Source organism: Berghia stephanieae, chromosome 3 (genome assembly GCF_034508935.2).
Source record: "Berghia stephanieae isolate SIO BIC M18660-M18661 chromosome 3, UCSD_Bste_1.3, whole genome shotgun sequence".
Taxonomy (NCBI): Eukaryota; Metazoa; Mollusca; class Gastropoda; order Nudibranchia; family Aeolidiidae; genus Berghia; species Berghia stephanieae.
In genome coordinates this window covers 39,864,868-39,891,976 of record NC_088362.1, presented here as the reverse complement: position 1 = coordinate 39,891,976, position 27,109 = coordinate 39,864,868, and the positions used below count along the sequence as shown (strand labels likewise).

Below are 27,109 nucleotides of genomic sequence, written 5' to 3'. Positions count from 1 at the left end.
ACAACCACATAGCTACGTCAACGGATCTCTGACACCGTTCCCTATCAAGAGTTTCCCTATTTGTTTTCTTAATAATATTACATGAAAAAATTCCATTTTCTTCATAACATTGAACGCCCTAAGTCTTTCCTTGCGTGGTAGTTTACATGCTTGCTTGACTTCCATGTCTTCCTTGTGTATTCTTTTCAAGTGTCGAGTGAGCTGTGCCTGAGGCCTTCCAGAAAACATGGTCGCTTTGGTTTCTTTTTAATTAATTTCTTCTGACCTGAGAGTACAAAAATATGTTTAATTAAATTCATGTGGTATACCTAAGTCTTAATTTTGTGTTTCCTAATCTTTTACATATATCTAAAAAGTTTGCTTTAAAAAAATCACCTCAGTGTAATTTCAAAGGATAAGAATTTTTCAGAATAGAAATATGGTACTTGAATAAAGTAAAGGTTAAGCGTTCAAATATCAAACCTTGCAACTGCCTTATTGTATGATAAACAAATATGCAAGGCACTGTAAATTATATGAAAATAGAAGACAGGGATGCCAAAACTACGGTTTCATTGGTAAAAACTCCGGTTTAGAGCAAAATATTCCGGGTTTCAGGCAACTTCAGTCAATTTGTTCCAAGGATACCCCCCCTCTCCAACCACCACCACATCATCACTACTACTACAACCATCATCACTACCACTACTACTACAACCACCACCACATCATCATTACTACCAATACCACAACCACCACCACTACATCTTCATCACTAGCACTACTACTACAACAACCACCACCACATCATCATCACTACCTCTATTACTAAACCATCAACACCACATCATTATCACTACCACTACTACAGCACCACCACCACATCATCACTACCACTACTACTACAACCACCACCACCACATCATCATCATTAACAACCACCACCACATAATCATCACTACCACCACTACCCGTGCTACATCCAATACTGCCACATCATTTTTCTCATTTCGGACCCTCTATTTGGAACGCCTTACCGCAGAGCATTCGTGAAAAAGAATCTTTGTCTATTTTTAAACGTTCGCTTAAAACATATTTGTTTCGATTTTAGTAGATGGTATGAGAAGCAAGATAGGTTTGGTTTGTGTTGTGTGTTGTATTGTGTGTGTGTGTGTATGTGTGTGTGTGTGTGCTTGTGTGTGTGAATGAGTATGTTTCAGCCAAAGTAATTTGTAATTTAAGCGCTTAGAGTCTGGTGTCTCGGAGTTATAGCGCTATATAAGTTTTCAGCATTATTATTATTTATTATTATCATCTGAACTAACACTACTACAACCACCACCACCACATCATCATCACTATCACTACTACTACAACCACCACACCATATCGTCTTTAACAACCACCACCACCACCACCACATAATCATCACTACCACCACTGCCACTACTACATCCAATACTGCAACATCATCTGAACTAACACTAACACAATTACAACCACATCATCATCACTACAACCACAGCTACAACCACCCGCCCCACATCATCATCATTACCAGTACTACTACAACCACCACCACATCACCATCACCATCACTACCACTACTACAACCACCACCACCACCACATCATCATAGTACTACAATCACTACCATTAGGTTTTGGAGCTATACTTCATTTAAAATAAGGAAACTTTGGAATTGTATTTGGCAATGTGTTTGCATATCATAATATAATTCTAATCAGTTATCTATTTAGAACTATAAATATCTAAACACATTCAAATATCATTCCAATTCCCTTTTCTTGTGTGCAAAAATCCCTCTTTCACATAGAAATTCCTACGAGTGGTGTCTGAAATTCCTTTGAGCCAAATTTACAGTTGGCATCTCTGAGAAGAAAATGTGTATGGTATAGTCCCAGTAAGGGTAAGGACAAAGACAAAGGGAGCGTATGGAACAAGAAAAAAAGATAAGAAAAAAGTGGATTATTCCTTGATCAAGACTCAAACCACAGAACTTCTGATTGCCAGACAGATGTGCTAACCATTAAACCACCATGGAATCCCAACTTTCAAGGACTGATATTAAATTTCAACATACCTCACACAAACATTGAACACAAAGCATGAGACATGAGTATGCATCAGAAAACCAATCACTAGAATTTGCAATAATTGTAAAATAAGCAAATTAAAGACACTGTAAATTAGGCGAAAATAGAACAAAATTTGTATGGTTTAGTGCCGGTAAGGAAGAAGCGAACAAGAATGGTCCATAAAAAGGCTGGCCATTCCATGACCGGAACTTGAACCACAGACCTGATCATTTCCAGCATTATACCATACAGATTTTATTGGCTGCCTAATTGGAGGTTCAATGATGATAAGTCGGGTTTGAGAGTTTTTTAGGGGAAGGGCGAGGGGGATTGTGAAGAGAGGATTGGTCACTGAGGCTAAATCAATTCATACACCTTAATGTAATCCTATTGAAAATTTATAACACCACTAACTTGTATTATCAACCATATTGTGCTGTTCTCTTGAAGTCAACATTTTACAACTTTTTTACATTTTGGCGGTACCATCACTGTGGCTTCTTCTTCAATGGGGTACACTAAAAAGGACAAACATGTGTAACACTACTTTAAATAGAGTGACAACAGTCTGCTAACATAAGACCTCTCCAACATTAAACAGAGCGGTAATAGCAATCAATATGGAGTACATGACCTCTAGAAAATATTGACATTATTTTCTTCAAAATGCATATTAAAAGGCTAAGAATGATGTTAAGATTTACATAATTCTACAAAATACATTATATGCCTCTTATCTAGCAAGTAGACCAGTGTTAGTATACAGATTAAGTTGCCATTATTGCCTTTGACTGACAAGGTATATCAAAACTCATTTTATTACCTCAATAAGGTGTAATGAGAACCTATCATAGGCATTTTAAAAATCTTGTCAATGTATTCAGATTAGTGACTTTGAAATGTACATCTCTAGGGATTCAAAAATAATAATGGTTGGAATAATATATCTATATATATATATATATATATATATATATATATATATATATATATATATATATATATATATATATATATATATATATATATATATCCAGATATGCTTTGAAAATCTCTATTTATATTAACATGAATAACAATAATAAACATTTTATTTGCTCATTAAACATTAATACAAAAAAGTCTTTTAAAATTAATTTGATACTGCCACAACCACTTAAGGATTTGGTCGATAAATAAAATAAGTCAGGTAGGTAGCCTTTTTATAATGTGTCTTTTCCTCTACCCTTACTTAAAAAAGGGAGACGAGTCGGTCAAACTAATGGAAAAGGAACATGGCATTAATTCAACAATAATGATATATAATATGCTTACCAGATGAGGATGTCATGCTTTCTTCATCAATTGGTACAGGATAACTGTTGCAATTGGACTCAATTTTCTTTTGTTCGTTTGTTTATAAGAAGAAAAATCAGTTGAATGGAAAGAAATGTAATACTATTCTACATTGTACACAATAACCCATCTTTTAAAATTAATTTACCGCTTAGAGCTGGTGGTACTGGGGATGAGCTAATCTATATAAATGCTAAATTTAATTTATTTAAAATTTATTGATAGGTGTTTCTTCATAATGTAACTGGGCAAAGTTGCAAATATTACAATGAAAGGGCACACCGTGGAAAAAATAACAAAATATGTTACAAAATAAAGCTTCTAGTCTCTTTGTATGCTTTACAATCACCTCTCCCATCTCTGTTCCTTTCTGTTTGTTAAATTTTAATAGCCTTCACTATCACTCACCAATCATGGTGACATCAGAAAAAGGTGGTAGGTCGGAGTCCTCATTATCAGATTCAAAAGAATCGGGAATATATTCATTTCCGGAGTCCTCAACAAATTCAGACTCAGCAGACTCATAGTCATGGTCATTAAAATTAAAGTCCTGAAAAATAAGGAATTCTACTTAAATCCAACATGTTAAATTAATTATACAGAGGTGCATCAACAAATAAACCAGTCCTAAGTCTCTTTGAAAATAATCACCTTAATTTTTTGTATACACTCGAGCAAGGAAATCTCGGACAAGTCAGGACCAGGCCTATTTCTTCGAGATTTCCATGTTGGAGTATTTTACAGAGGATATGAGAAAGAATATGAAGGTGGTAAATGTGGGTGATTCCTACGAATCCGGTAACTAAAATCACTATCACTCCTCACTTAACACCCTCAGGCTAAAGAGAGAGGGAGGGCATTGCTCTCATCCCACCTTCCCCACCCCTAATTGCCTGTATCATTTTAATACTTAACAGTTACTGCCTAAGGTCCCAACGATACTGGTCATTTTGCTATGGTACTGGCACCTCAGATTAAGTACCCCTCAGTTCAGAATGCACACACACACATAATATATGCTACACACACGCACTGCACTACAGGGAGTGCAATGGCATCTTTCGTTTCCGTTCAACACAAACAATTCGAGAGAAAAAATTCAACTGACTGCAAGGGACAGGAATTTCCAGTTTGTCCGAGATTTCCGTGTTGGCCCCGGAAATTGTTCGAGATTTTCGTGTTGCCAATACTAACGAAGTAGAGGGATTAAAAAGGGGAATTGTACCAAGTTTGAGATTTGCTTTATTTTGAGATTTCCGTGCTCGAGTGTCTTAATATTAATATTATTAAATGTCACAATATGAATCGTCTTTACTTTTAATTAACTCAGTAAAACTAACATGCAAAGCGTTGACAGAATGAGAAGTACTGAAGGATTGTATGATTAATTGGATTCATTGATCATATTTTTTTTCAATTAGGGGCTATCTGCTGTATTATTGAACAAACCTGATTTTGTTGAGTTGGTTCTGTCAGCCATTCGTTTACTTTATTGGCAGAAGATGAAACTGAAAGTAAAAGATCACAATAGAGGTTATTTTATTGTTAAAGACATATTTCACTCAAGTCATAATATAATGATGGATAGGACATAGACTGCATTATATTTTTAGGTGTGAATTTTCTGACAAGAAAGTGAAAGGATGTAACAGGTAATGGTTCATAGGCCTAATGAAAACACAAGCCATTGATACAGAAATGGAGGATTTTCCTTACGGCGGGACAAAGATTAGACCGTATTCTAAATCTAAACAAGTCAACAAGAGATAAAAAAACAGTTGGTGAGAGATTCGAACAATTCTTAGAGATGTTTAGCCAGCTACAGTACAGATGTTCAGCCTCCATAAATGAGATCTATTTTACTCGAGACTTAAGATTTGGATTATCTAGATATTTCTAAAATCTCTACCAATCTACTAATCAGATCTACAGTCTAAATCAGTCTACCTCTTTGTCTTTTGTCATTCTACTAGATCTTAGTAATAGAATTATAGAAACTCTTAACTGAACTGTATACAGACAGACTTAGACGCTAGAGACAAGATGAATATATCTGATCTTTTAGATGAGACTCAATTATAGATATAAACTAAATTAAGATATATAATGAAAATACTTACTTGTAGAAGTGGTAAGACTTGAATTAACTTTGACTTTGGACATCTTTTCCAGGGCAAGAGCTAGATATTTTTACCTCGACAACTAGCTGCCATTTTTTGTCAAGTGTAACTGGAATCCGGAGGAAACCCCATTGAGAGATTCGCACTTTATTGTAAATGGCTTACCGAGATCTTATCTCATTCTACGACAGTCTTTATGTTCATACATGACAAAAATCTATCACTTATAACATATTCAATAATAATGAATGTCCTTTGTAGATAGTAATAATTTGACCATTCAAAATAATAGTGATTCTTCGTAAAATGATTTACTTTATACAGCAGATCTAAAAGAAAATGCGAAACCTGAAAGGAACGAAACTGAGCGCAGACCGAGAATGCAAGTCTCCAACAACTCACACTGGCGATAAAGTGTATTTTGTATATATGTGTCCGAAAATGAAAAACGTCAATAACAAATTAATTAATCACAACTTTCAACAAGTTCTGATAATTTATAATGATAAGATATACGCATTAAAAAAAAATTTCACAAAAACATATGCTCGTTTTCATATTGTATTTTAGCATTATTTAGAGGTCGTCTCAATGCAGTTTTATCATGAAGTCGCCATAACAACCCCAATACAAATACATAATTATTAAGTAACATAGCAAACATAAATGCACAACATCAATGTGATGTGTTCTTTTGATATTCTTCCTTAATTTTATGGTCCAACGATGCGAGTCCAGAGGTTCATTCTTGAGTAAAAGAGCTTGACCTTAAGGCGACCAGAAAATTGTCGCCATAATGACATTTTACATGAAAAACACAACTTAAGTCGACCAAATGTCGCCCTAAGCGCAATTTGTACATATATATGTTTGTGTTTATATATATATATACTAATAAAAAGCCCGCAATTTCGCGGGGAAGGAACTATTTTCATTCGATATTATAACCACCATCATTTAATGAGGGCAGATTGGTAAACTACGTTGTCTGTGCAACTTGGTACATCCTCTGTGGATTTTTCTGTGTGGCCCAACATGAAGTGTAAACCGCTATAGCCTATGACACAGCAACATATAGTTGTCCGTTTGCGCTTCTGGTTGATTAATGAAAATGTTGCTGCTTGAAGCTCGAAGTCGAAGGAAAATATAACGATAAGTGTTGAATTGTAAGCCTCAATTTAATAGGCGAAGACATAATGTGGACGTTTCTGATCTCCCTTTTATCAACAAAACACGACGAATAAGACAATAAGAATGAATGAGAGATGTGTAGTGTGAATGGCGTAGATATAGTAAATAGACATAAACAATGATGGGACAGGAAGTTTTTGAAAAACAACAAAAACAAACCAAAAAAAAAAGAAGAAAAAAAAAAACCCCAATAAAATGACAAGGATGCGGTAAACGAATACACTGGTGATAATGATAAAATATTATAAAATGAGAACAATCGACGTTTACATATAAATGCACGTCGATAACACGTTGGATGGTACCGTTGTCGTTTATTAAAAAATATATAATAATAAATAATAATAATAATAATTGATTAATTTAAGGTTTTACATATATGTCCAGTAACTATAACAACGAAAATGATGTCTTTCTCAATAAAGTAAACATTTTTTTAAAATGTCCACAATGGGGTTGAACCCAGTTCTTTCAAGGTTAGAGTCTGACAGGTTATCCACTGCACTACGGAGCCACCTGACTATTCATAACATTTAATAAGGTCTTTCTAAAACCTTCAATGCAACTCCTATTTTCTTGTTTTAAATTTCGATCTTTTAGACTATTATTATAAAAACGCCAAACATTGTATCGAGCGTTAGCTCTCATCAGGAAGTGGAAGTGAAAGTAGATTGTTGTGTTTGTCCTGATGAGAGATAACGCTCGATACAATGTTGTAGAAGTTAAACAATCATAATTATACTTGAAATGTTTATAAATAGCTCCTTTTATCAAAAAGTTGAGCACTATTATTTCATGGTTTTTGTTTTTATAATTTATATATATATATATATATATATATATATATATTATATATATATATATATATATATATATATATATATATATAATAAATAATAATAATAATAATTTGTAAACATTTGAGTGTATTCCTCTTAGTGGGGATGAGACTTTTAGGTGATCTCAAACTAAGTACACTGATAGCATGCTCTTGGAATCTACATCTGTTTCCTATTGAATCAATTCCCCTTTATCTTACAATTTCTTGGGTGCTTTAATTGTTATTCTTGAACTTTTTACTATCCCTGTTTTCTTACTTTTTACTGGCGCTGATATGTCCTTAATGTGTTACAAGCGCCATAAAACCATTAAAAAACAAAATCTCTCTTTCGCACGTACAACATAAAACAAACACACAATTTTAAGTGAATTAATTTTATTAAATGTATTAGAAATGGGTTTTAAAGGAAGATGATGCTTAGGAATTTGAGCATCAATCGTGAATGCAGAGGAAAATTTGGAATATTTAAATTTCCTAGGTTGTAAATTTTGTTTCAAAGCCGTAAATTTTACTTTGAATTTTTGCCAGAAACCCTGTAATTTACTATTAGAGCAATGAACATTTTCAAAGACAGTAATCAACCATCTATATTTTAGCAATCATAGCCACTGCCACTCTCTTAATCTGTGTCTACTGTAATATTAATACAACATATTTAACGACTTGGTTTTGTCTTTTAATCACCAGTGAATGAATTAAAGGTCAGTGAACCAGACCCAACACCTGGAGTCACATTTATATCATTTAAATGGAAAACTGGAGTCCAGCCTACAGGAGTTTTATACAGGATTAAAACTTCACCCAATGAAGGCACTAAGACTGCCACAGCCTCTGGTGGGAAAATATCAGGATTAAACCCTGGCACCAAGTATGGAATCACAATTGAGTCGTATATTCCAGCCAATGACAATTATATTGAAATATTTACCTCCGTCTCCGTAACGCCAGATCCATGGACTAGTGAGTAATTGATTTCATTTGTTCTATCATGCCAAAACAATGTACCTAAATTCTATAATGAATGATTTTGCTATTAGTTGCCAAAGTCATTATTATCATCATCATCATTATTATTATTATTATTATTATTATTATTATTATTATTATTATTATTATTATTATTATTATTATTATTATTATTATTATTATTATTATTATTATTAAATAAAAAATGATCACGTCACACCACTGTTTTGAATACAAAATTGATTACCTGTGTAGTAGAGTTATATCTAAGATTGCAATTTGTCTTTTACATATTTCAAGAAGACCGCCCTCATATTTATTAGATCTTTTATATCGTTACAATCCTCCTAAATCCCTGTCATCCAGTATGATTGTCAATTCTCTCTTCTTGTATCTTAAAAAGCTCCAAAACATACGTGACAAAAAGGGAGGGAGATAAGAGAGAGAGAGAGAGAGAGAGAGAGAGAGAGAGAGAGAGAGAGAGAGAGAGAGGGGGGGGGGGAGGGAAAGAGACAGTGAGACACACAAAGAAGGAGAGAGAGTGAGAGAAATATACAGAGAGAGAGAGAGAGTGAGAGAAACACACTCAGACACACAAAGTGAGAGAAAGATGTACAAAGAGAGAGAGTGAGAGAAACACACTCAGACACACAAAGGGAGAGAAAGACATACAGAGAGAGAGAGAGAGAGAGAGATTTTATCTGTGTTATTAATTATTTCAGTTCCATCCAAACCTGGCCAGTATGATTTGAGTTTAAGCCAACTCATGACCTCACCGATGACCTTTGGATTCACACCATCTATTGGAAATGTTGCTAAGTATAAAGTCACAATTTTAAAAGACTCCATACCGGTAATTACGCCAAAGGAAGTCAAAACCAACAAAGTAACAGATTTGACCCTTCTCATTGCTATGACATACCAGTACAAGATTATTGCTGTGAATGGTAATGGAGATGAGAGTCAGGAAACGACAGGGACATTTACCACAAATGCTGCAGGTTGGAAATTTTAGAGTATTTATTTTTAAAATTTACATGCCAATATATGTGGCCTACAGATTCTAAACAGTATTGTGTCGGATTGAATGGGACCCAAAAAAATTGAATTTGAATTTGAAATGATAAAAAATACAAACTTTCATGTTTTTGAAAAAGTAGGAATTTGTAAATATTTCTTCTCCGCCACAGGGGATATAAATCAATCTCAAATTTCATATTTACAGCTATAAATTCAATTTCCATTACCTGCTCCATTCCAGCATGAAACTTCTTTTAGATGGAGGGTTTCAAATGAGCAAAAATATACAAAAGAATACTGAATAAAAAGTATAAACAGAAAAAGTTCTTTAAATCAGTAGTTCTATTTTGCAGTCAAGCTCTCACACACATTTTTTCTATCATCCTACCCTCTCCCTTGCCTTTATGCATATTTTCCATGCCCAAAGCTTGTCATTTTCCCCAATACTAAAGTCCTATGTCAGACCAAATATTAAAGACCATTTTGTACAGCGCCCTGGATTTTTAAAAAGTGTTGATTTATAGAATAGATGTATTTCTTTATAAATAGTTGTATTTATTGATCAATGGAGCTAGAGGAGAGTAACGTTTGTTTGCTTTTTTCCTATTTTCTTTTTCATAAAGAATATGTTTAGCCATAGTCCCAAGAAAGAAAAAAAAACCTCCCCTCTATTGAGCATAAACTGTTGTGCAATTTTTGTTAATATTTTTTGGGCTTCTGAAGAGCTCAGCTGCTTTTTTGGGCTCATTCTTATGTAAGGTAACTATATTTAGTCATTTACCAGTCTAGTTTAAGACTTCCTAGTCTTAAGCCAAAGCGACGCAAGTGACTTAAAAAACGGTTATTTGCGTTTTTTTTAGTCTCTCTCTGACTAGGTCGTTTTTTTTTCCCTAGAAATGGGCGTGGTAAGAATGTTGACTAAATGAGTAATTTAAGATACCTGTCTTTATACTTTATGAACAAGTAATGTGATATTTACAATCACTCACCGCTGTGCTTTGTGGCCTTGAGCAAGTCACCTCGATCTAGCTCAATTAGCGGCGCTGCACTGCGGCTGACGTCTGGGTTATTCCAGTCATTCCTTGGAATAGACCCTACAGAAAAATTTACCCTATGGGATTGATAAAGGGAATTTTATTTTATTTATTAAGGTTAATGCACACAAATTCAACCAAAAAACAAACAAACATTGTATGTTTCTGGTGATTCGACATGTTTTTCACATTATTTCAGTCAATTAAATTCCAGCAAAATAACGTTTGTCTCCATTATATTTTCTAGACTTTTTTTTGTGTTCTTTAAATCGAAATTCTCACTCGCAACTCGCTAGCCTTTTTTTTTCTCTGTATTTTAGTTCCACTCACAAAAATATGTACTTTTGACGGTCTATACTTTTCTTTCTGTTTTTTAAAGCTAGTGTCAATAGCAACAGGACACTTTTGAAGTCTTTGAATAAAGCCTGGGACTAAGTCCTTAGCCCTCTTCTATATGGCAATGTTGTCTTGTGGTATTACACTCGCTTTCGGATCGGAAGGTCCTGGGTTTGATCCTCGCTCGGCGCATAGTTGAGTCCTCGGAAAAGGCTCTTTACTCACATTCTCTCACCGTACTCAGGTGTCAAATGAGCATCTGGCCATTAACAGCGTTGTCTGTGTCCGAAAAAAATTGTAATATTGCCTGACAGGTGTCATGTACAGCGCTTTGAGCACGTTTAGTAGATATTGTTCTATATGAAAGCTCAGGGTTTTTTTTCTATAACAATGGGCCTGGTTCCTTTTGTTCCTGGTCACATAGAGAAGGTGTAGAACCAGCAAATTTCATATATTCCACAAGCTCCTGGTTTTCAGTGTTGTTGATGTTGATTTGGACATAAAAGACATTATAGGATTTCAAGCCATCAGAATTAAGTTCTCTTATATTCTACTTTTGATTTAGCTTAATTATATGTCCAATTCTACGGGCGAGCAAATGACATGGTGCTGAATCAAAAGGTTTTGATTTTGAATGCTATTTCAGAGGCATTGTTTTGTTTTTTTTCTCTGGCCCTGGATTTTAAAGCTCTTAACTAACACAAAAAGCCTATACTTTTCAACAGACCATATTATGCAACTCTCTCGGCACTTGTATAATTTTTTAAGACAAAGACAAGGCTTGAAATCAAATGGCCACATGCAAATTAGGAGAGATGCATGTAGAATGTCTTTACCAAGGATAGGTCTGAGTTTGGACTTTGCCGACTCATTTATGCTTTAAAAAAAAATTCCGTTTTATATAGCTTCAAGAAAAGCCATTTCTCAATGAATGCCTGCTTAGTCATGTCACTTATCACTTACTGGCATTCTAGTGAGAAAAGACAATTATTATTCTTACATTTTTTATTTGTGATTTATTTCATATCAGAAAATGACTGTCCGTTTTTAGACTTATTTGTTTTGCATTTTGATAATAATAATAATGATAATAATAATAATAGATCTTTATTATCCATAAATATGGCAATTTGTCATTTAGTTACATTTGTTATAACGTTATATGATGACTATAACATTGAACAGATATTTCACTCCTACTTAATATATATATCTCTCTCTCTCTCTCTCTCTCTCTCTCTCTCTCTCTCTCTCTCTCTCTCTCTCTCTCTCTCTCTCTCTCCCTCTCCCTCCCTCCCTCCCTCCCTCCCTTCCTCCATCCCTCCCTTTCTCTCTCTCTCTCTCTATCTCTCTCTCTCTCTCTCTCTCTCTCTCTTTCTTTCTTTCTTTCTTTCACGCATGCGATATACACAACAGAAACATATTCATTTCGTTTTCAATTTGCTACGATTGTGGCAATTCGACACCAAATATTATCATCATTTCAATTGGTCAATTAATCTAACATTAAATAAATTGATCAGTCAATCAGTCAACACACCAGTCCTTGGCATTGCTGTACAATATGAAATATTTAACACTCTTATTGCTGATGGAACGAACGTTGATATTGTTAGTTCTAAATTTAATCTGACAAAACCTTCTCCCAGGTGGTAAAAGATTAAATTCATGGTGTAAAATATTTTTTTATTGTTGGTAATTGCGAATGCTTTCCTTTCTATTGCTTTTCCCTGAATTCTTTCTACTCCATAAAGAGGATGGTTTATAATTTTTGCTGCCTCTTTGATAGATTTTGAAAAATTTTATTTATCTTTAAGTCGGCATCCGCCAAACCATATGGTGCAGCCAAACGCAAATGCACTTTTAATCAATGAGTCATAAACTCTTAACACAATTTTCTTCCCTTCTTGAAATGTTCTCAATTTCCTTAGGATGTATAATATTTGGGCAAATTTTTTAGATATTATATTAACATGTTGAGAGAAATTAATTGGTTTGGCATCACCATTATATTGGGAATTAGATGTATAAGTTTTCTGGGTTTTTCTCTTTCAGCCTCAAGTAAAGTTAAAGACTTTGTTGTTTTAGAGAAAACAAAAAGCAGTGTACGCCTACAATGGAAGCCTCCCACATCTCCCAATGGACAGATTCTGTTCTTTGTTATACAAGTCGTGAAAGAGGGTGATTGCATTGCTTTTCATTATTTATTTTGTACAGATTGCCCAGGAAAACCAGCGGTTAGTAAATGTCATCAATCGAAATTAATTTACAGCCATGAATCCACATTTAACTTTTGACATTCTATTAAACCTTATCTTACATTTTTGTAAGGTTTTGTAATCTTGTCAAATAAACAGTGATTGGCAACATGATATGTTTTTATGCGGAGTCATTAAAGAAAATAAATGTGCAAATTTAGAATGTTATTAGTTGTTACTTCACTGCTTTTTGATCTAAATCAAAATGACGTTAGGTGCACATTAATAGGTAGGAATAGTCTCACTCTTCCTCACCTGCTATTGTCATCATGGATTGAGCTCTCTCCCATGGTGTAAATAAATTTAGACAGATAAATGGAGCATAATCAAAGGATACCTTAGTAAGGCTGCTAAAATTCCCGCTCAAAAAAAAAGGTTCCCCAAAATTGAAACTAACCACCCTTTGTCACTGATGTCTGATATTATTATAATGATGAAAATTGTTAGGTCTGATAAATATTGGGGAAAAATATTATTTGAGATAAAGACTCTCTATAAGAGAGTTTATGTACTGCTGTTACTCATTCAAGATAATGTTTTGGACCCTTTACTTATGAGAGTCAACTTTCTGATAAAAATTCATTTTAAGAATAATGGTTCGTCTTTTTTTTTAATGAAGTAAAAACGTCTTAAATCAAGTAGAGTTAGTGATTCTTATCTTTTTTTTAATTATTCACTGATCTCTTGCTGTATTTGATATATTTTTTTAAAAGTATAAATCATTATGTTACAATTAACGTGATGTTAAACAACTAGCTGTGGAAAGGAAACTGTTTTTACCACCAGACAAATATCAAGCTTTAAAAACCAAGTCAAATGTCTCCTTCCAAATTAAGCCCATAGTTTATATGTAACCAATACCATATCTGAGAAAATAACAGTTTGGTCCTCATTTTTCATATACAATTTACGTGACACATACTGATCCCGCATTGGTTACTAATTTGTTCTATCATTCGCTATTTAAAAATAAATGACTTCTGGTTACGACAAATGATCATTTATAGTAAAATCGCAATGAATAATTCTTAAGATTTTTTATCCATAACCATCATTAGTATAAACTGTAATTAGCCTTCTAAATTATTCTGTCTTACAAGCCTGAGTGACAAATCAATTTATACAACTATTAAACTTTTTTTAATGACATTTTACTTGCTGGTATCTGAAATGTGTTTTTTATATAATATATTAAATTCAATTTTATTTCTTATTACATTGATCTGTTTTTTCAACTCTTAAGCTGCCATCATTTCCTGACTGTGGCCCACCTACAAATGCAGGTGGGTTTACTACCAACGAAGTTGAGGATGTCAATACGAAGTTCCATCATAATGTCTCCTCTCTAGCAACATATACCGAATACACTGTCAAAGTGTTTGCTGTCAATGTTGCTGGTAAAGGATTGTCTGTTGAAAAAACATTCACCACAGATGGATCAGGTAGCTTATTTGTTGTTATTTGTTATTACTTTCTTTCTTTTTTCTTTTGTTTCCTCTCGTGTATATATATATATATCCAAAATAAATTTCATGAAAATGAGAAAAGTCCTCACTAGTTTAAAATTATCAACAAAAACAAATGTACGTGTGGCTAAATGTTATGTATGGTACATAATTAAGGAGTTAGAAAGAAAAATTGATGCCTTTGAGATGTGGGTATACCAAAGAATTCTGAGAGTACCATGGACCAGAAATAAATCAAACATTCTGGTTCTCAGTGATGCAGGCCAAAGGTCCAGAAAACTATTGGCAGAAGTTAAAATGAGAAATTTGACTTATTATGGACACATCCGGAGACGCAACACCATCCAAAAATCAGTGCTAGAGGGAAAAGTAGCGGGCAAAAAGGTACGGGCAAACCAAGGAAGTCCTGGATAGGAAATGTGGACGCAACAACTGGAAAAAAGATAATCGACTGCTCGGTAATGGCCCTTGAGCGTGACTATTGTTTTATGTGTTTCCGGATGTTAGTTTGTTGCACATATGTGTGTGTGTGTGTGTGTGTGTGTGTGTGAGAGAATATATGTGTATGTTGGAGGGGGGGGGGTTGCTTGAGGTTATAGATGTTTTATTGGGTTGTGCAATGGGTTGTGTACAATAAGAATCTTCTTCTGTGTGGGCTTGTATTGTAAAGTTCTTTCTTTCTGTTTAGTGTGGCGTGCTGTTTCTTTTTACTATTTGAAATTTCACTTCTAGGTATAAGTTGCATTTTTTGTTTACTGAGTAACTCTTTTGTTTAGAGGCAACGTACCATGCGATGTATCGGGTGTTTGAGTCCTTTAATTTCCAGATGTTTGCTCAATGTAGTTGATGTTCTTTTTTTTGTCGTGTTTGATGGTTGAGGTGTGTTGATTGTAACTTGTTTTGAAGTGGCCCTCTCTGAGTCCGAGGTAGTTTTCCTGTCTGTGTTGATATGAGTTACAGTTGCTTTGTATACAACACATGATTTGAGGCATATTTGCCTTGGAGGGGGCGCAAGTCCTTATTCTTACGGTTGCATTGTATTTTCAGTGTGTTGTTTTGTTGATTATGGGTATTGACGATGCGTTTGCTGTGTGCTTTGAGTATGTCTTTGATATTGTTGTCATAGCTGATCTTTATTGTGTTTTTGTTGAGAATTTTGTGTAGTTTGTGGTCGTGTGGGAAGCAAGCGTCTATTAATTTTAGGAATTTTTGTCCTCTGTTGTGACATTTTTGTCGAAGGGTTAAACCATGTTATGTTGCATGATCTTGATTTCTTTTGGGCCACGTTAGAGTCTTTATTGTCAATGGGTTCTGTGTATCCTCTGTGTTTTAGAACATTCATGCAGGGGCTGCTGCATTATAGAAAGTTTCGGTGTCTTATGACAATCTAGATATGTGTTGCGCGATGTTGCTGGGGATATTTTTTTTATGATTGGAGGGGGGTGGTTGCTGTCAGTATTTATGTAATCCCCCCATCATATATATATAAGCTGAAATTCAGAGGAAATAATGAAATCTGAGAGCCCTATTGGAAATATGACATATATTTCATGTCTCAGTCGTGTAATTAATCTTTTTCTCTTTTTTTTTATTTCATTAAATAATCTTAAAATTATACCAAGTAGAGTTGTTCCTTCACTTACCAACCATTTCCCTGACTGACCAAATAATCAACACATGAGAGTTTTTGCTTTGTTATGCCTTTAATTGAATGACTTTAGTTGTAATAACCTGATTACATCCTCAACAAAGATTGCTTCCACCACTACAAACTGTCAAAATAGCATGTATCAAAAATTGACAACTTTTGTTCAGTTAAGATGATGTTGTTTCTTGTCTTACGGGTTGGACGTCATCCGTCCATTTTCGCATGTTCGCATGTCCATTCCCTTTCAGACCAAACACCTTCAATGGGTCTTTAAAATGGGTGCTAACAATGGGTTTTTTTGGAGTTTTTTTCATTTCCTAGACCTATATGTGTAAATAGTTGCTAAGCAGTTTGTCCTTTAACAGTGGCTACAAATATGAAGGCAGAAAAAGCTGCTACAAAGAAGACTAAGCAGGAAGGGAAATGGTAGGAGAGGGAAAATGTAAAGCAGATATTGTCACTGAAGCAGAAAGAGAGAGGGAAGGGCAAAAAGAGAAAGACAGAAATCATCCTCTGCGAAACTAAGACAGAGAATCAGACAGAGGTTGTTCTGGATGATGATTCATCATGTTCATAAGATTGCTTCAGCAGTAGAGAATATAATGGCCGGATCAGTTGGGGCCGGTGCAAGCACTGGTTACATTTTTTTAAAAACAATGCTCCGGCAGCCAGCATGATATCATTAAAACCCTTGGCGAGGAAGGGCTCACTGTGTATTTGTTTCAATTTGATGTTTGCTTCAAAAAAGTAAATCTACATGTCATGTCTTGTCCTCATTATTGTTACTATCTTTATGTTACATTGTCAGGTAGACATTGTAAAGCCTTTCAAGCGAGAATTTTAAGCTGATTTGTTTTTGTTTTTTTTAATGAATAAATGATAGTCTTATTTACTATATATTTACCCTTATATTTACAGTACAGCCTTTTTTGTTATTCATTTGAGCTTTATATCGAATTGTAGTGCATCAAACTAATGTTCCATTACTGGTAAGATCGTGTGGTTGGTAAGGGATCGGGATTAGGTCAATAGGGGAACGATGGAGAAGAATGCGGTCGGTAGGGAAAAAAATAATATATCACATATCTAACACCACTAAAACATGGATAATATTTCTTGCCAGGAAAAGTCAGTTGACACCCCAAACCTACTACCATGTCTTCAGATTTTGCGACATTGCTCTTTGAAAACAGTATTAATTATAGTGCTTGTTTTGGACAGATTATTTCCCTTGTGTTTGTAAGGCATAACAAGGCTCTTAGTGGACAGTAGGGGATGGAACGACTCTAGTTGTTGCCAACCATTTACTCGACTTTCCAAATCTTACGTAGTGTATTGCATAGCAAATTTCCTTCTTTAAGTAGAATTTTCAAATTTGGAAATTTATCTACCTATGTGAGCCAGGTGACTTACTATATCTGCTGTCCTACTTTCTCCTCCCCCCATGTTTTTTTTTTTTTTGGTCCTTATCCTGGAGTCATAGAGTAATTCTTTTTAGTTTTAGCCTAGTTTAGGCTGAGATTGGGTCGAGGTGGCCGAGTGATCAAGGCGGTTTACATTGACCTTGAAAGTACCAGGTTCAAGCTCGCTTTAGGCGCTTTTTTTTCTTGGACCAATTTGCTCACTTTGGACAGCATGTGTGATTCCTGTTGACATTAGACGTCTGTTTAATGATTATCTATATTCCTTCATGGAATGCCTATACAACAGCATCTCAAGATGAAGATACTGCACAGAAGGACGTAATTATTTTTTTATGCTGAGATCCTTCACCATAAGGGTAATTTTATGTCTACGTTATGTGTTTTTATCTGCATTTTCAGGCATTTATAATTATGTTATAATTTTATTGTCTTCTTTAAGGCAGGAACCCTGTATCCGTGAAGATGGTCTTGGATAAGACATAAATAGGTTGCACTTTGAACCTACTTCTAATCCTTGTCTGAAGTCGTTTTGTAGGTTTTATTGGGCACTGTGAACACAGCTATTTTGTCTAGATCCTTTGACAAAATCATCATATTCCTTTTAACTGATGCCTAAATAACCTTAAAGTGTAGCAAGTGCAATAAAAGACATTCAAACAGACAAAAAGTTGATCTTTTACACTATTATCCTGTTCCATGTATTTCACTTTTTAGCTGCTATGGACCTGAAAGAATTATATGTTACCAGTTTTAGGGAAAATTCCAATAAGAAAGTGGGTCTGATGGTGAAATGGACACCGGGCACCCAGACTGGACAGACCAATTATACAGTCACTCTAATGGACAATAGGAATATCACCAATGTTAGATATGTCAAGCTGGCTGGTAAGAATATTCAATATATTTCAATGGGGTTTTTTTTGGTCAAGAAATGCTTGTTTTTATTTTTCGTTACACTGATTGGGAAAATTCAACAAGATGACATAACATGGTATATTCGTTACACTGATTGGGAAAATTCAACAAGATGACATAACATGGTATATTCGTTACACTGATTGGGAAAATTCAACAAGATGACATAACATGGTATATTCGTTACACTGATTGGGAAAATTCAACAAGATGACATAACATGGTATATTCGTTACACTGATTGGGAAAATTCAACAAGATGACATAACATATGGTATATTCGTTACACTGATTGGGAAAATTCAACAAGATGACATAACATGGTATATTCGTTACACTGATTGGGAAAATTCAACAAGATGACATAACATGGTATATTCGTTACACTGATTAGGAAAATTCAACAACATAACATAACATATGGTATAGGGCGAAATAGGGTAAAAAATCCCTTGAATGCCCTTAATATTAAATTGGTTGAAAGATTACAATAATGATACACGTGGTAAAAATAGTATATCAACTTAAATGTACTCATGTATGTGTGATGTCGAAACATATATCGTTAACCTTGACATGCAAAGCACACACACACATACACGCATACACTCATAATAATAATAATAATAATAATAATAATAATAATAATAATAATAATAATAATAATAATAATAATAATACTTTATTGAAAAGGAAATTTTTTGTACAGACGTGTTATAATTTACACAATAAGATAAAAATACAATGGAAATAGGATGTATATATATTTTTTTAAAAAGGAGCAGCTCTATAACCAGAGCTGCACTTTATAATATGAATAATTTCAACACTGTATAATAGTTAAAACTGTCACTATAAATTGAAAATTGAAAAGATTGCAAAACAAATAAATTAATAAATTAATATTTATATTTTTTTAAAGTGAAAATGAGAAATTATTATATAAAATGATTATTGCTTGTTGTTATAAAGCCTAATACTGGACGGCAGAAAAGATTTTCGGTGTCTCTCTGTTTTCGTTGAAATAGAGAAAGGGCGACCACTTCTTTCTGACATAATAATTGATGGTCTTAGTGGATGATACTGGTCATTTAATATTTTAGTTATTTTATTTATACAAAATTTCTCGTATAAAAGATCTACATCGTCAACATCATTTATATAGCGTTTAATGGATTTTTTAATATTTGAATTTATTTTGTTCCTTTCCACTGCTAAGCAATTGCCTCCCCAAGCTGTTATACAAAATGACAAAACACTTTCAATTACTGCTCTATAAAATAATGTGCAGAGGGTTTTATCTATTCTAAACTGAGAGAGTTTTGATAAAAAATATGTACGTCTGCACATCTTATGCTTAATTATTTTCAAGTGTTCATCCCACTTGAGCCTGTCATCAATCGTTACACCAAGGTATTTGTAGTGAGGAACTCGCTGGACGAATTGGTCCTTTAATTTTAACGGTTCTATCGGTTCCTTCACTCTCCTAAAGTCAATCACTAGCTCCTTTGTCTTGCTTATGTTAAGCTCTAGGTGGTGGGCATCACACCAAGACACAAATCTATCAATTTCTTGCCTATAAGCCACTTCGTTGCCATTTGTTATGAGGCCTTGAAGAGCGGTGTCATCTGCAAACTTTATTAAAGGTACACTCAGGTTTTGACTTCTACAGTCATTCGTGTATATTGTGAATAATACAGGGGACAATACACAACCTTGAGGAGCACCAGTATTTGTAGTTATACAGGAAGATTTGTTTTGTCCTAATTGAACATATTGTGCTCTCTCCGTAAGAAATTCGAGCACCCAAGCAATTATATACTTGTTTAAATTCAGACTAGTCAATTTTTGAACAACCAACTGAGGTTGCATTGTATTGAACGCTGAAGAAAAATCTGCAAAAAGCAATCTGCAATAGCTCCTAGCGTGATCTAGATGCCTGTAGATGTTGTTTGTAAACAGCAAAATGGCATCCTCTACGCCACGTCCTGGTTTGTAAGCAAATTGATGACTATCACTCAATGGCATAAACTGATTCCTAATTTTAACAAGAACAAGTTTTTCTAAAGATTTCATGACTATTGAAGTCAGTGCAACAGGTCTGAGATCGTTCATAGTTTCAAGTTTTTCTTTTTTTGGAACAGGAATAATTTTTGAAGTTTTCCAAATTTCAGGGATCGAAACGCATTGGAGGGACCAGTTAAAAATATGTGTATAAATGGGGGAAAGCTGATGGGCACATTCTTTTAATAATTTTCCTTTCAATCCATCCGGCCCAGCAGCCTTCCTCTCATTTAGTTTCGAAAATACGAATCTCGTTTCTTCTTCACTGACCTCAATAGTCATTTCATCTTCCAAAGCCCTGTCTAATTTATGTTTTTCATTTTCAATATCAAATTTGTTTGCTGTGTCGAAACGTGAATAAAATTTATTTAGAGTTTCAATTTCGATGTCTTCTGATATAATCGTGGGCTTTGGATTATAGTTAACAGCAGTTTTAAGCCCCCGCCACGTGTCCCGTATATCCCCAGAAGAAAAGCATTTTTCAATTTTATTTTTGTACTTGTCTCTACAACTAGATATTACTCTCTTTATCTCTTTTTGTTTTGTTTTCAGATCTTTTTTGTTTCCACTAGTAAAGAGAGTTTTCTTTTGGTTCAATAAAAGTTTTAGATCTTTTGTTATTCAAGGCTTGTTCTTAGGATAATATTTTATTTCTTTTTTACAAGACACTAGCTGTTCACAGAATTTTAAATACTCACTCACACAGTCATTCAGCTCATCCACACTATCACATGATTCGATAAAAACATTCCAGTCAGTGCATTCAAAACAACCACGCAAATACATCCATACATATAGAAGATAACCATAATAAGATAACAATGCATGATATTTACATACAAGATTGAAAGGCATGTCCACAGCAGTGCAAACAAGCATCATTCGTCATATATAAATCTCTCACTCTCATCATATAATTCCCTGTCTACTGACACCTTGAAATAATCCATAGATTTTGCATTCTTTGTTTCAAATTTCAAATTGTTCCATTTCTGGACAATACAAATACCGAACCAGTTTTGTCTGATGTTTGTTTTGCATCTAGTGGAAAAAATCTTATACTTGTCCCCTTTAGTAAAAATAATATTAGAATATGAAAAAAAAAGTCAGAAACATCTATCCCATCCAGACCATGTACTAACCTATAAACCTGAATTAAATCCCCACGAATTCTTCTATATTTCAAACTTGGTAAGTCAAGAAATTCTAACCTTTCCTTATAAGATAAATACTGTATGGCATAAATATTTTTGGTAGCTCTCCTCTGTACGCTTTCAATACTAATAGATTGTCTTTATATATAATGGGCTCCAGATGCAATTTCCATATTCTAGAATTGGTCGAACAAACGATTTATACATATACAAAAATACGGTTTTATCAAGTCATACAGTATTATTTTTGTAGTTCTTTGTTACACTTGCAGGTAGGGACAGTTTGTTTTAGTGTCATTTTAATGAGGTCAGAAAAGTTTTTGTAACACTAGCTTAAAGGAATATCTCTCACAATGTTGCTTTGTTTTTTAATTATGCTTGATGACGAAACAGTCAAATGTATAGTTAGAGTTTTGGGCGATGGTGTTTTTTGTCTTTTAAATCATTTATCTGTTATGCATTGTATTATTTTTTTTGTTTTACGTATTGTTGTTTTTTGTTTTGTTTTGTTTTTTTCCATTTGTATGCATTTGAGTATGTTCCTCATGTACCTGTGTCTAAATGAGACATTTAGGTGATCTCAAACTAAGTACACTGATAGGATGCTCTTGGAATCTACTATTTGAACTAATTCCCCTTCGTCTTATTTATTATTGGATGCTTTCATTGTGATTTTAGAACTTTTTACCATCCCATTTTCTTCCTTTTTACTGGCGCTGATATGACCTAAGTGTGTTGCAACCCCCTTAAAACCCTTAAAAACAAAAACACCATCCCTTTGTGACTTTAAAGTGATTTGAAACTTACAATGAGGATGTATTGCCTTTGGATCTACTTCTAATTTCTGTTGAACTCATCCCTTAATTTGCCTTACTATTTCTCATGTGCTTGTTAACTTGATCTAAATCTTTTACCTATTCTATTATGTTCCTTTTTACTGGTGCTAAAATGACAAACGTGTCACAAGCACCATAAAAAGCTCTGAAAGCAAACAAACAAAAAGGAGCTGTTTTTTTAATGCTTTTTGTTGGGTTTTTTTTTTTTTGTGGAAAAGGGGGGGGGGGGGGGGGGGGATTTTGGGGTTATCTTATTTATTATTTACTTACTGTTGAATTCAAACTCCACCTGCTTTTTTGTCCTGGCTATTATTAATATGTTATATCTGAAGTATACATTCATCCTTAATTCATATCTCCTATATATATATATATATATATATATATATATTGTGATAGGGTCTTTTGACTTGTTTACCTTATTTCTTTTTCTTTTTTAGGTTGCTTTCTGTCTTTGTCTTGAAATGGGATTTCATGGTTTTGTCCTGGCCTTGGGCTAGTCTAAGCTGAGAGGGAAACAATGACATGTATACTATTTGTTTTGGGAGATTATATTTGTTTCCTTGTAAATCATCTTTCGGTCACGTGCTGTTGTAATTATTTTGAATATATTATTTGTAAGCATTTGAGAATATATCGGTGCGAAACAAAGAAATGGAAAAGTTTAGAAGCCTGTAACCGCCGGACCATAACTGATCCAAGTCTTAATTTTACCATAGTCAAACCAATTTATTGAACTTTATTTCATAAAAAGTTATTGAGAAATATTTATTTGACCATTGTCTTAATAGATACACCTCAAATTGCCATATCGAAGATTTTGACGTTATTCTCTAATTTTGATGTGATCTGTTGATCCCCCATTTCGCTTTATGACTGTGGTTAGCCTTATGCCTTAGATAATAATTCAATTCCATGAAACTTGAATTGACTCTTTTAGCTCTGCTTTTGTGTAAACTGTTTGACATCATTGTTCGTATTATGCCGTAGTCCAATTTGTTCAAGTTAGGACTCATTGGAGACTACTTAATCTTCTGCATCGTATTAAAAATTATGTAATATTGTCAAAAGACAAACTTGTTCCAGAAGCCATCCCAATAGGCCATTTGGTTTTCAACGAGATGGGGTAACTTTCTCATGCTAGTAACACCATGCTGCTAAAAACAAGACTCAAGATTGGAAACCTTCGATATCGTAATTTTTATATGACTTTGGTATGACTGGCATAATTTATTTACCAATGATAGATTTTTAATCAAACTTAGCAAGTATTAACTTAAGGTATTGTTCTTGTTGCTTGCAAATTTTCAACAGTTTCTGATTTCTTCTTCGTATTGAAACAGCGTCACAGTTCTTTTTCAGTTTTGTTTTTCTTCTCGCACCCAATATACCTCTTAGAGGGATCGTATGCCAATATCTGGATTGAACTTTTAGGTAATCTCAAACCATATTCCCTGTTTGAACCAGACTCTTTTTCTTACTATTTCTTAGGTGCTTTTACTCTTTTATTCTTTTTTAAAATTATCCAATCTACTTTCTTTTTACAGGCGCTAAAATGACCTAAAATTGTCACATGTTCTGTGTAACCCTTTATTCTTTTATCTTAGGCTATGAGAAAATAAACACATTATTCTCAGACCTACAAGCCTTCCACAATTACCGTGTGGTGGTTTTGGCAGAGACCATGATTGGCAAAAGCAACCCTACTACCAAAGACGTCATTACAAAGACAGCCAGTAAGGAATTACAATTACAACCCTCTCTCTCTCTCTCTCTCTCTCTCTCTCTCTCTCTCTCTCTCTCTCTCTCTCTCTCTCTCTCTCTCTCTCTCTCTCTCTCTCTCTCCACATACACACACATACATACATACATACATACATACATACATACATACATACATACATACATACATACATATACATACATACATACATACATACATACAGTCCACTCTGGATAATCGCAACACCTTGGGCTCAGTGAAAATGTTGCGATTAACTGGACTTGAGTTTCCTATCCACCATTACAGCATTTTCCCTTTGAGTTTACCCGGGCTAGCGACCGTCCATGACTGCGGTATCCTTGGGCAGTTGTTATTAACATTATTCTTAGTTCACCACATGCTGAACAACCATATGACAGTCCTGTCTAGAATTTGAAAAGCAAAAGCAGCTTTGATTAACTTTCACTGTTTTGTTCTCAACATTTATAAGAGTATAAGAGTCAATTAGCTGTGATGAGAAACCCCGTGTGGTGTCCGGGGTCCCTCAACTGAGAGGGTCAAGAATAGCCCAACGCACATACCCACAAATTTGGAAATATGCCAAAGTAATCACCATATTAAAATCATGCAAACCAATGACTGAACCATCCAGCTATAGACCAATCAAGGCTGGCGGAGTCTGTTATTTTTAAACCGACTCCGTCTCCAGCCTTGAAACCGACTCCGACTCCCGACTCCGACTCCTCAAGCATAGTATTAATAGGTAATAATATGCAACCAACACTCGCAGCTACTTTTAGCTTTTCCCCAGTATATGTATTATAACAATACAAGCCGCTTCATATTTGATATTGCATCATTAAAAGTACAAGCTCTTCATCATTTTTTGGCTACAGACTGATTAGCTCATTTCGAATAAACACATTAATATTGATTAATGATCATCAAATTTAAAAGATAAAACACATCCCCTTTTCCCATGAAAACAAACACACAAAAAAAGATTACTATTTGTGAATTTTAGTTTTGAAAAAGTTTTAATTAATAGTAATAGTGATTAAAGTGAAAGTGAAAGTGAAACTGAGGAAGTAATGAAACTGAAACTAGTATTCAAACTGAACCTGAAACTAGAACAAAAAAGAAACTGAAACTAGGACAAAAAAGGAACTGAAACTAGACAAAAAGGAAACTGAAACTAAGACATGAATAAAACTGTCATTAAGACCAACAAAAAGAGGAAAAGTGAAATTAAGACAATATTGAAACTGAAACCATTTATACTAAATAAAGTCACTTCTTATGGTCTTATGGTTATCCCACTTTCTAATAACCTAACTTTAACATTGAAGAGTCAGCATCCCCACCCCTCCCTCTAGTCAGGTACGGGGTGATTGGCATTGATGCCAACTTAAATGTACAGCACGAGAGCATGAAGGTTGGGTAGGAAAGGGGGTTTTGGAAGCATAGTTCACCTATAGCTAATACCAATGTAATTTTTTTCAAATTCTATAGGCCTGGATACTATCTATATCTAGTATCTAAAATATTACACATTGAATGATATAAAAATGCAATGTCTGAAAGTGGTAAGGAGTCGGAGTCGGGACTTCTAAAACCGACTCCGACTCCACCCTCAAACAACCGACTCCTACCGACTCCGACTCGCCAGCCCTGAGACCAATATCTCTACTTTGCTGCTTATACAAACTCCTAGAAAGAATCATACTAGAGCGAATCACTCCATATATAAATCCCAGCGTACCACCAGACCAAGCGGACTTTAGACCACAAAGAAGCACAAGTGAACAGGTCCTTGCACTGACCTCATACATTGAAGTAGGCTTTGAGAACAAAAAGAAGACGGTGCAGTCCTAATAGATTTGTCTGCAGCTTACGACACTGTTTGGACAGGCGGACTGATGCTAAAGCTCTCCAAAATGATTCCTTGTAGAAAGACGCTCAAACTGCTGTCTACCATGACTGGCACAAGACAATTTCATGTCATACTGGGAGAACACAAAAGCAAAACACGCAAAATTAAAAATCGGGTACCACAAGGTTCAGTTTTGGCACCAACTTTTTTCAATGTTTATCTCTCCGACATGCCAAACTGCGAAGTACTCAAACTTGGATATGCTGATGACTGGGCATTAGCCTATCAATCGAAAAACTGGAAAGAGATTGACAAAGTTCTAAGTAAAGACACCACTCACCTGAAACAATATTTTGATAGGTGGTGCCTAAAATTGAATACTACCAAATCAGTATCCACAAACTTCCACTTGAATAATTGAGAGGCAACAAAAGAACTGAAGATCACAGCCGTTAACTCAATAATACCCCCAGACCCCAACCCTAAATACCTCGGCATTACATTGGACAGACAACTAAATTATCGCAAACACATTGAGGGAACCGCAAATAAAATCGCAAAAATAAACAGCCTGGTGAGAAAACTCGCAAGTACAACCTGGGGAGCCTCACCACAGGTACTGAGAACGTCTGCTTTGGCACTGTGCTATAGTGTCGGAGAATACTATGCCCCTGTTTGGATGAGAAGCCCACATTTAAACCACATTGACATCTGACTAAGAGAATCAATGAGAATTATAATAGGATGTCTCAAGTCAACTCCAACTCAGTGGCTCCCAACACTGAGCGGCATTGCACCGCCAAGTCTTAGACGACCAGAAGCTAACC

The 27,109-nt window shown here is 34.6% G+C and overlaps 1 protein-coding gene across 1 annotated transcript in view; it reads left to right on the top strand.

Annotated features, from left to right (window-relative positions):
* The window catches only part of LOC144967706 (uncharacterized), a gene marked incomplete in the record, with an annotated part of 192,257 nt that overhangs the window by 106,590 nt on the left and 58,558 nt on the right, over positions 1-27,109 (top strand). The window contains 6 exon segments of the mRNA XM_078905248.1: positions 8,253-8,525; positions 9,254-9,532; positions 12,977-13,158; positions 14,423-14,621; positions 18,432-18,602; positions 24,294-24,422. Of these exon segments, the coding sequence (XP_078761374.1) occupies positions 8,253-8,525; positions 9,254-9,532; positions 12,977-13,158; positions 14,423-14,621; positions 18,432-18,602; positions 24,294-24,422 (1,233 nt within the window).